This window comes from Vespa mandarinia, chromosome 14 (assembly GCF_050613455.1).
Source record: "Vespa mandarinia isolate Hongniang chromosome 14, ASM5061345v1, whole genome shotgun sequence".
Taxonomy (NCBI): Eukaryota; Metazoa; Arthropoda; class Insecta; order Hymenoptera; family Vespidae; genus Vespa; species Vespa mandarinia.
Genome location: NC_140823.1, coordinates 2520001 through 2532500, shown reverse-complemented (window position 1 = coordinate 2532500; position 12500 = coordinate 2520001). Strand labels below are relative to the sequence as shown.

Here is a 12500-nt window from a genome sequence, read left to right as displayed (position 1 = left end):
TCGGACATTGTTTTTTCTTTTTCTTTTTTTCTTTTTTTTTTCCAAATACGATCTCAATAGTAATAATTAATAATTAGTGTAGTACGATTCTATAATAAAATTAATTTGAAATAATCGATCGCGTAGAATGAAAAGTCATATCTTTAACGATATACATTGAAATATAAAAATATCTTTTAAACTGATATAGATAAAGTTAACGTTGTTATTCTTTTTTCTTTTTTTTTTCTTTTTTTTTCTTTTTTTTCTTCTTTTTTTTTTTTTTTTACACATAACAAGCTCGATCGAACACAACGGTATAAAAAAAGATAAATGATTTCGTTTAAATGATAGGAGAAGAAGAAAAAAAAAAGAAAAGATAAGGAAAGAAAAAAGAATAAAGTGAACTTGACCTTCGTATGTTCTCTACGTATGTCTTCCGACAAAAAAAAAAATAAAAAAGAAAAAAAAGGAGAAAGAAAAAAGATGTCGAACACATGTGCATCCTTGGACATTCATAGAACTCTCTTCCTAGAATTTTGTATACATAATATATATATATTATATATATTATATATAGTACCATAAATAATATATATTTGCCATTGAGGATTCGTTGGACGCTCATTTAGATAAAATTTATAAAAAAAAAAAAAAAAAAAAAAAGAAGATAAGTAAACACATTGTCCGAGTTCAGATATTTTCAATTTAGATATTTTTAAGTAAATAATATTCTGGAGTGTCTTCAATTGGATAACAAATAAATAAATAAATAAATAAATAAATAAATAAATAAATAAATAAATAAATAAAAAAAAAGTAAATACATTGTCCGAGTTCAGATATTTTCAATTTAGATATTTTTAAGTAAATAATATTCTGGACTATCTTCAATTGGATAACAAATAAATAAATAAATAAATAAATAAATAAATAAATAAATAAATAAATAAATAAGTAAATGAACTATAAGTGATAAAAACATGGGCAAAAAGGGGAGCTGGTATAGTTTTGTCTGGCATTTAAAATTAAAATAATAATTTGTCAATGATTAAATAGTACAGGTCATTTAAATATTAAATACAGGATAACAAATTTGGAATTGTTTAAACATTTTAAATGAATTATTCTTGACAGATCAATGAGCAATAATCACTCCTTCCCTTTTCATGTTTGCTTATACTCCTCTCTCTGTCTTTCTCTCTTCTCCCTCTCTCTTCTCCCTCTCTCTTCTCCCTCCCTCTCTCTCGCCCTTTCCTAATTTTAGTATCGTTTTAGTAGCCCGTTGGAATACGTTCAACCCTTTCATTTCTAACGCCAATTTTAGTTGGCATCTATGTGAGGACTTGTCTGTTTGTCTCTCTTTCTCTCCCTCTCTCCCTCTCTCTCTCTCTCTCTCTCTCTCTCTCTCTCTCTCTCTCTCTCTCTCTCTCTCTCTCTCTCTCTTTTGTGTGTTCGTGTGTGCGTGTATATGTTCTACATCTATGTGTATACAAAATGTAGACTATAGTCGGCGTTTATTTAACGAGCTGTCGCTACTTAACGGTAACTTTAATCGACGCTCAGTAAGTACCTTGAGTTACTACACTGATTTCACAGCTCCCGTAATAATTATTTTGATTTCTTGTTTCATCGCAAATTAAAGCAACGGCTTTTGTTGTTTTTCTTTTTTCTTTTCTTTTCTTTTCTTTCTTTCTTTCTTTCTTTTTTTTTTGTCTTTTTATCTTTCTCTTGTTTTTATTTTTTTAACAGTTCCGACAAGTACAGCAAGCAAATTTATTGCGATATCGTAATGTATTAATTTTTGATAATGGAAAGAATTGTAATTAAAATTTGTTTTTCCTCGTATTATTGATAGTATCTAAAAAGAAAAGAATAGTAGGAGCGTCGATATGTCTGTTAAAAATTATTTTTTTTTTTTTTTTTTTTTTTTTTTTTTTTGACAGTAAAAGTTTGCTGTTAATTTTTTTTCGTTTTCTTCCCCCCTTTTATTTTCCTTTCTTAATTGGAAAAAAATATCAAACACGTAAAAATGAGAAATTAATAATATTTCAAATCTTCCTTAAGACTTAAGTTTTTTTTAATAAGTTCTTGTAATACCTATAATAATGTGTAATTGATATCACGTTTAATCGCGAATTGAAACAATGGTTTTTACATTTTTATTGTTTATTTCTTTATTTCTTTATTTCTTTATTTTTTTTTTTTAATTTTTTTTTATCTTTTATTTTTTTACAATGAATATTTTTAATAAAATATCTGTAGGTAATATAAACCGTTCCGATATTGCAACGATCAATAAATGAAGTGTCAGTTATTTAATTAAAATTATTTAATTAAAATATTTCTAAGTATAATAATTCATTGGTATTTTATATAAACATGCTGATCAATATTTATGACAAACATGGACACTGATTAAACGCAATTCTTATGTTTAATTATTTGTACTGATCAATTATATCGATCTATTGATACACTTTATTATAAATACTGTTCAAAATATGTATATATATATATATATATATATATATATATATATATATAAATATATATTCATCATTTATTTTACAAAATATTTAATTAATAAAAACACTAACCGAATAATTAATAAAGTTGATCTTTTTACTACTTTTTATTCTGTCAAGAAAATATATATAAATAAAAATAAATGAAAATAAATAAAAATAAATAAATAAATAAAAATAAATAAATAAATAAAAAAAAAAAAGAAGAAAGGGAAAGGATAACGTTAAAATATTTGACGCCAAATGTCGTGAACTTTAACAAATTTTTTTTTTCTTTTTTTTTTTTGTTTCTTTTTCTTTCTATTCTTTTTCTTCCTATGTGGCTTATCCTTTCGACAAATTCGACGATATGTATACGGTTGTCGACGGTAACTCTAAGTCCTTGAAGTGGTACTTCCGTTGCAGCTCCGTTGGAGCTCGAATTCACGCTTTTGCATACAAACTAACGAGAAAGAAACATATGTCACGAACTCCAGTTTCATCTTCGTTATTTAAAATAAATTGCTTTTTGAATATATATATATATATTTTCCAAGCACAAAATAAAACTTTGGCCATCCATCCATCCCCCCTACCGTGCATCTATCCATCCATCCATCCATCCATCCATCCATCCATCCATCTATCCATCGTGGCTGATGAAAGGCTATGTGAAAACTCGTAAATATATATTTTTTGGTTGAGTTCCATCTACAGTAAAATAATAACGAGTTTTAAAAACTCCTTATAACAAAAGAGTCATTGAAAATTGAATGATTTTTTGAATTGGCATGTTCATTAATCGATTTCAAGTTTCCAAAAAAAAAAAAAAAAAGAAAGAGAAGAAAGAAAGAAAGAAAAAGAAACGATTTGTCAATTTTTTGTTTTTTCGAGATGTACTTTCAAAATATTTTTATTAAGTCATACGTTTTGATTAAAAGTAATTGATACTTTTTCATAGTATATATTATATTGAAAATAATCTATGTATGTCTCGATCTAATTTTGAGTTTTTCTCTTTCTCTCTTTTTTTTTTTCTCCTTTCTTTTTCCCCTTTCTTCTTTTTTGCGTTTTGTGAATTTTTCCTGTTTAAAAGGATCGTTCGTTATTCGTTATAATCGACAATGTCAGTTGTTAAATTATTCGCCAAACAATACTACTCGATTAAACAAACGTGTGAATTTAGAAATTTCATTCTCAATTCTGGCTCGTGTAAATCGCTATCATGGATCATATATTCTAATTATAAGTTAGTTAGTTTGGATTTAATCTAAAAGTTGAACAATTAGTCGTGAGGAATTCTCTCTACGTTCCATAACTTATCTCTTAACTTCCGAATTAATTTCGACGAAGCGCGAGACTGCCGTTAGTTTCATGATACATACATACATACATACATAAATACATACATAAATACATACATAAATACATACATAAAATATATATATATATAAATATATATATATATATATATATATAAATATATATATATATATATATATATATGTACGTATGTACATGAATATACCGGATGTTCAAAATAAAACGTTACACAAAATTTTTATCTCTGAAAAAAGGTGTATTGTATTTTTTTTTTTCTTTTTTTTTTCCTTTTTTTCTTCTTTTTTTTTTCAGAAAAATTGCTCAGACAATTGTTATCCGGTTTCAAGGAAGACATGTTGTAGTACTCGTTTTTTTTTCTTTCTTTCTTTTTTTTTTTTTTTTTTTCTTGTTTAATGGAAAGTTTCAAATTTATTTCAAGATCAAACTTTGGTTTTTAATTTATTTATTTATTTTTTTTTTCGCCGAAAAAAATATAATACAAAAAATTAAAAAAAGTGTTTATTACGAGCCAATGAATTTAATTTCAAGGACTGTCTGGGCGCGCTATTGCGTACGAAAAACCGAAGTGTTTAATTAGCGTTTAATTATTATTTCCTACATTCTTCTGACGCAAAATTGCGTGAACGTTAGTCCGAGCGTAAATGTTGGAGTACGTAAATAAAAAATAAAAAATAAAAAATAGAAAAAAAAAGAAAGAAAAAAAAAAGAATCTAATCGATTAAAATTCCACGAACGTTCGAAAAATTAAAACATTCTTTTCTTTTTTTTTTTATCTTTTGCAACATTTCTCGAAAGCCTACGTGATGGCGTTGTCTATTTTTTTTCCTTTTTTCCTTTTTTTTTTTTTTTTTTTTTTTTTCTTTTTTATAAATATTTCGGAAATTTGAATCTGAATACAAAAGAAAAGAAAAAAAATATTCTAAATAAAAGTTACGTATTTCTTTTTTTTTTTTTCTTTCTTTTTTGTAACATGGAATGTTGCGATTACAAAAAATGTAGCTTCCTGTTTGGTGGGAGGAGATGGAAGGCGAAGAAACAAATAAAACGAAACAGAAGTTGACCATGAAATGATCCGAAAACTTTTCTTTAAACAAAACTCAATAAATATCATGATATTTCATAATGTTAACCCGTTGAAATTGGATAACTTTTGTTTGAAAAATTTTTCATTACAATTCCGTGTTTGCGAGATAAAAATGCATAACTTTTCGTTTTAAGTATTCGATATATATAAGGTATATATAATCGTTCGTTCGTTTATTGAAAATAATAATAATAATAATAACAATAATAATAATAATAATAATAATAATAATAATTATAATAATAATAATAATAAAATAAAATAATACAAAATTAATAATAATAATAATAATAATAATAATAATAATAATAATAATATGGATATATATGTATAAAAAAATGTATTTTCTTTGTTTCAGGATTACCATCGGACGTCCCTTAGCAAGAGATAAAAATCAGCTGGTATGTCAAATAATCAGCTGGTTGACTCCTGTCTGTAAGTGTATATCGTTTCCCAAGTTTTATTTTTATTTTTCTTTTTTCTTTTTTCACGATTTTTATTACTATTACTATAATTATTATTATTATTATTATCATTATTATTGTTATTGTTATTATTATTATTATTATTATTATTATTATTATTATTATTATTATTATTATTATTATTATTATTATTATTATTATTATTATTATTATTATTATTATTTTTATTAATTTATGTATTATTTTATATATTTATTTATTTATCTATCTATTTATTAATTTATCTGTTTATTTATTTATTTATTTATTTATATTTTTTGTCTAATTACCAAATCGAATTCTTCGCATATGTAGATATCCAATTAAATACCCTTTTAATCAAATTTTCCTTTGGTCGATAATATTGGTCCTTAATTAAACAAAATTTAAATATTTATCGTAATGATCGTAATGATCGTAGAATAATGATCATTTTCATATATTCACGCTTAATCATTAAATTTCTGTCGCCATTCGATCAATCTCTTTTATTTTCATTAACAGAATAATTTTATGTGTAATATTTGTTGCTTTTTTTTTTTGTTTGTTTTTTTAACTCATGCACAAAGTAAACTTGTTAATCATTAATGAGCTTTTCCATTGGGCCCCAATGTTAGAACGAGCATTAGCACGTTGTTTTGATATATTTTAATCGGTGATTATAAATAATAAGATTGTTAATTATTTTTCAATCGATTTAATTATAGATGTAATTAATTATTAATTAAAATGTTAATCCTCTATAACTTCGTGTAAATTTAAATTCATAGATTAATATATAATAAACTCTATATATATATATATTGTTTTTCTAAGTTTTATTGCATTTTTTTTAAACAAAGTTAATTACTACTTTGTATTCGAAAGTTAATATTTATTAAATATGATTTACGTTTGATTAAGTATAATTTATACTAGTATAAATATACTATTATAAACATATTATATATATATATATTAGTAATACAAACTTATATACTTAATATATAGTATATTTGTATTAATACGAGTTATACCAATAGTTCTTTCACGTTATATTATTTTTTTTTCTTAAACATAAAAAAAAAAAGAGAGAAAAAAGAAACTCGAGTTATAGAGGGTTTATAAATAACAATTATTAAAATTTCTTATAATAAAATATGTAAAAATATAAATTTAAAACATTTTAAACATTTTGAATTTTAAATATTTAATCAATTATCGAACGTTATTCCTCTTTGTCGTCTAATATCATTCGTTCTAGCGACTAATCATAATTCATCAACTCTTTTGATTAATCTTATACAACGGACATATATCGACTCGTTGTTCTTTCATTCTTTCATTCTTTCATAATGTAATACATAACATGAACATATATCGCTTAAATGCAGTGCTGTTTATCATCAATAAAAAAAAAAAAAAAAGAAAAAAAAAAACAAATACACAAACAAAGTTGAAAAAATAATGTAAAATTTTGCTATTCGTAAAAATTTATTAAGATAATTTTTATACATTTGATTACGTCGATTATTATATTTGTTCGGATTAGAAAAAAAAGAAAAGAATTGAACGTACGTATAATATATAGAAATAAAGTTATTGATGATAATGGTAATTCTGTTAATTATTCATGTTAGGCTGGTGAATCGCCGGATTGAGCAGAGACAGGAGCACAACATAACGCGCACTGAGATAACGCAGAGGTGACTAATCGCACTTTATAAGAAGTTAATTCCTTTGAAATTGTCTGTGTGTATTAGTGTATGTTATATATATATATATATATATATATATATATATATATATATATATATATAAGTACATACATGTATGTATATATCTATCTATCCGTACGTGTACAAATTACGTAATCGATCGATTTAATCTCTTTTGTCATTAGATTTGTTTTTTTTCTTTTTTTTTTTTTTTTTTTTTTTTACGAAAAATATATCACACCTGAGAGTCGATAAAGTTATGTGTATATATATATTTTTTTTTTATATATAAATAATTTTATATATTATATAAATTCATTTATATAAGTAATTTTTTATATTATCTAAATTTAATATATATATATATATGTACGTTTACATTATATATTTATTATATAAATTATATATATATATATATATATATATATATATATACAATATATATATGTATATTTTTTTTTGTATATATATATTGTATATTTATTAACATATCTTACACACATCATTTTCAAAAGGAAAAACTTCGTCGCACTAACAACATTTATCCGTTCATTTAGCATGCATCATTTAGCAGAGTGCTGACGAAATGAGATGAGTAGTTAGACTAATTAGTGATACTCCTCCAATGTTTTCCTCCTTCCACCCACGAAGTATCATATTCTGTATAAACGTTGTGACACGTTTAAACGTATTCTTTATTTGCCGTTGAAGAAGACGAAAATCCTTGTAGGTTACAAAATTAATAAATTAAGTGTTCCTTTTTTTTTCTTTCTTTCTTTCTTTCTTTCTTTCTTTCTTTCGTTCTTTCTTTCTCTTCTATTTTTAAAGAAAAGAAAGAAAAAAAAGAATTCTTACTCACTGGATCGATCATTTTATTTTAATTACGTATAATCTATTAATTGATTTATTGATTTGTTCATTAATTCGACGTAGATATCGTGCATCCACATTTAATCCTCTATAATGCCATATAAATTTCATCTAATAGATTATTTATGTGTATATGAATGTTTATATTATACATATATATATATTATTTAAGAAGTTTCATTTTTATTTATCAAATACATTTAATAAATATTTTTTTTCCTTTAATTTCGATAAAATTAAGATTGATTTAAAATTTGACAATAATGGACAATTAGTATTTCTTATATTAATATACAATCGTGTAATATATCTATTTATGCAATCATAATTATATACACTATGATATATTAACTTTTACTATATTATATATATATATATATATATATATATATATTATATACTATTTTATTAGATAAAACTCAGTATAGTATATTACAATATATATTACTATACTCTATGTTGACGCACACGTGCGAAACCTCAGCTATCTAGAGTACTTTACCCTAAGGGTATGTTGACGCACACGTGCGCAACATCAGTTATCTGTAGTACCTTCTCCTAAGGGCCCTATATATAATACTATTGGGAATATCTATCCTTGGGTACTCTGTTGTTATTGTTGTTGTTGTTGATGTTGTTGTTGTTGAATAATCATTAAGAAAACACATAGATAAAAAAAGAAAAAGAACATTGCCACGTTTGTCCGAGTTTAAACATTAGTTGTTTGTTTAGTGTCTATCCTTCAAATATCAATGCAAAAATAACATTCATGGATTCACATGATGCATCAGGACAAAGGATATCACAAATGAGGACTTTTTTTTCTAACATTTCGATTGTATTATCCCCTGTACGTGCTCTAAATCAATAAGGATATAATTGTTTTCATATTTAATTAATCTTTTTTAATTAATCTTTTTTAATTAACTTTTTAATGAATTCCAATTGTGCACATGTCAAAATAATTTCCAATTGTGCACTTTTGGGACGTGCTACCAATTCAAAAAAAAAAAAAAAAAAAAAAATAGAAGCATTTTGAATAGAATTTTCATTTATACAGAATGAATAAGTTTAATTCCAAAAAGAAATTCTATGTATTCTTTAAAGTCACGATAATAATAATCAAGTGGATTTGAAAATGCATTTCCGATAATGTCGTTATAAAAAAAAAAAAAAAAAAAATTGATGATTCATGCAAATGCGCAAATTGTTTTAATCGAGTTCAAAGTTGGTCTAAGGGTATCTTCTATATTCCAGAGTATACAACTAGGATTTAAACTCCTCCCTTTTCCATTTCCCTTTTCTAATTGCAATGAAATGACGAGTTTCTAGTACGTCGTCATTGATTTTCTCATGTCGTACAATGACGAGCTCTATCTATACTCGTCCATTTGATCTCTATTGTTAAATATGATAATAATTAATTAATTTCATTTACAATTTCTACTATATTGAATTTTGAATCATATCTTTTTGTTATTTTCATCAATAAATTACGATTCTATTCAAATCAAATAGTATAATTTTAATTAACGATATGTATATAATTAAACAAATTAAAAACATTTTTTTTTTTTTTTTTTTTGGAGATAAAAATTAAATGATTATTTCATATATAATCTTTCACGATTAATCTATATATATATATATATATATATATATATATATATATATATATATATATATATATATATATAGTCGCAATTAAGTATTCTTTTATTCATCAATAAAACAATTGAGTTTTACTAATATCACTGGGTATAATCTCTTTTAACTGAATTAACTAAGGATAAATTTAAATCATAACAATCAGTCTAGATCTAGATCTTTCAGACTCACAATCATCTTAGGATCTTTCGAATTCACATTATCCCAGATCTTTCGAAATCTTTTATCATATTACTTGGTGACTATTGATCTTTTAGAAATACCCAAAACATACTAATTACACGTTATTACAAAAGAACGTTACTATTCATGACGCAATGTTCTATATCATGTTAATTATATACTATACTAAGTTATACCTGATAAATAACGAGTAATATTATTATAGTACAATTACTGATATTAATTAAAAGAATAATAATATAACATTTTTGTTCATAATCTTAAAAGTGATCTAAGTCATATATTTCTTTTAAGATATTTAAAGGATTACATTTGAATAAATTAAAAAAATAAAATATTTTAATATCGTGTAACATTTTAATATAGACTTTTATCGATCTTGATTAATTTGTTAATTTAATTTAAATTAATAAGTTAATTTAAATTAATTTGAAAATATATTGATGAATGTGCAAATTTTTTCTCGTAAGAAAAATATTGTTTTTACAGTTTTGTATTGACGTTATATCACTTTCATAATTATATACGTAATATGTAATTATTATGTAAAAATTGGCAAAAAAAAAATAAATAAATAAAATTGAGTTATAGAGGGTTAATGTTTATTTATTTTTCTTTTTTTCTTTTTTTTCTTGATTGACTTCGTATGTAGTTGCTCGGTTGTGTAGCGTATGCTAGAAGATTATAAATATTGCTTTTAACGAAAGAAAATGTCTCAGAAGAGTTCGATAGTATGTATATCGAGAAAAAAGAGAGAGAGAGAGAGAGAGAGAGAGAGAGAGAGAGAGAGAGAGAGAGAGAGAGAGAGAGAGAGAGAGAAAGAGAGAGAGAGAAATATATATATATATATATCCATTTGTTATGATAAAGAAATAAGATTACATATATTATTTTGTTAGGAGCAATTCTTATAATATTTATTTTGTATTATTTTTTTTTTTAGACGCGTACTTCAGGACAAAGGTTCCGACATGCCACAGTATACGTAAGTACATATATATTCTTAATTTATTTATATATACTTATATATATATATATATATATATATATATATATATATATATATATATATATATATATATATATGCACTCAGTGTCTCATTTTAAACGATATGATCTTGAATATCTTCGATCTTATTGATTTTTATAAAGTAATATTTCAGCTAAAAATTGTTATATCTTCGGAGGTAAAAATTTAATAAAAGGTATTATAGTTATTTTTAAAGAGAATCCATGTATTGTCGAGATATTATAATCGTAACCTTTTTTTATTTTAATGAAAATCGTTCTTGTTTCTTTTTTTTTTTTGTATTTATTTATTTATTTATTTATTTATCTTTTTTTTTTCTTTTTTTTTTTTTTTTGTGAAAGTTTAACAAAAATCGAACGAGTACAAAAAAATTATGATATATAATTTGTCGTCAATATTCCATCGAGCTTATGGTATCCTATGAAGTTTTTAACAAAAACAAATTTAATCGTAATAATGCGAGATAAATTTTCCTACAAATGTTTTCTAATCAATCGAATTCATAAGTAAGCTTTTTTTCTTTTTTCTTTTTTTTCTTTTTCTTTTTTTCTTTTTTTTTTTCTTTTCTTGTATTATTTATTTATGTATTTCTTTTTGTTCATGTAAATCATCAACAATAATAATGAACATTATTGCTATTGTATAGTTTGTTAAATTTCAAAGTGCCATAACTCGATGAAATATCGATTAAAATTTATACCATGAGATTATACGTATATATATATATATATATCTTGTTGTACTCCGATATTGATATTCTTTAAAACTTTTCATTCAACGTGAGATATTTATTTCAGAATGAAAAAAAAAAAAACGAAAAAAAAAAAAAAAAGAAAGAGAAATTAATTATTACGACTATTGTATCTTGAATAACAATGATCCTTTTATAAAGTGATTGCGATTAAATGTTACATATTTTTTTTTTTTTTTGAGAAAAAAGATATTTAATAACTTTTATATGAAACGTTTGTTCCTATATAAAATCAATAGGATCTATTTACGAGAGATATTTTGTCAGATCGTTTAAAATCAAAAGAACGCCATTTCGTATATGTACATATACATATACATATACATATACATATACATATACATATACATATACATATACATATACATATACATATACATATACATATACATATACATATACATATACATATACATACACATATACATATATATTATATATATATATATATAATCATTCGTTCGTTCATTCGTTCGTACGTTCGTTCGTTCGTTCGATTTTTAGCGGACAAAGTGACGCGGACTATCATGGAAGTAACGGACAAGCGGATACACATTCGTTACACTCATCCCATCTGTCTGTCCAAGAAGATCCATTGCTCATCCGAACTCATAAACAACAAACTTCACAGCAAGTAAGATTTTGACGTTATTGACGTGCTCGATTCATTCGTATAAATATTAGGACTGTTCTCGAAAATTCGTTGGTTTTTATATCCTTCCTTTCTTTCTTTCTTTTTTTTTTCCTTTTTTTTTTCTTATTTTTTTTTTTATACATAAACATCCCATAAGAAATATTTTTATTTCAGTAAAATTTTCCTCGACGATATTTGCGATATTTTTATTCTGTGTTTTCTTTTTCTTTTTCTTTTTTTTTTTTTTTCTTTTTTTTTCTTTTTTTGGTGGTATTTTTGTTAATTTTTT

General features: G+C 23.6%; 1 protein-coding gene across 4 annotated transcripts in view; it reads left to right on the top strand.

Annotated features, from left to right (window-relative positions):
• p120ctn (adherens junction protein p120) overlaps positions 1-12500 on the top strand; it is a 66822-nt gene that overhangs the window by 30943 nt on the left and 23379 nt on the right. For all 4 annotated transcript variants that reach the window (XM_085661386.1, XM_085661385.1, XM_085661384.1 and 1 more), the window contains exons 2-4: positions 5273-5349; positions 10740-10781; positions 12082-12211. In XM_085661386.1, coding sequence (XP_085517512.1) covers positions 5318-5349; positions 10740-10781; positions 12082-12211 — 204 coding nt within the window. In that variant the 5' untranslated portion in view covers positions 5273-5317. The remainder of the gene's footprint in view (positions 1-5272; positions 5350-10739; positions 10782-12081; positions 12212-12500) is intronic.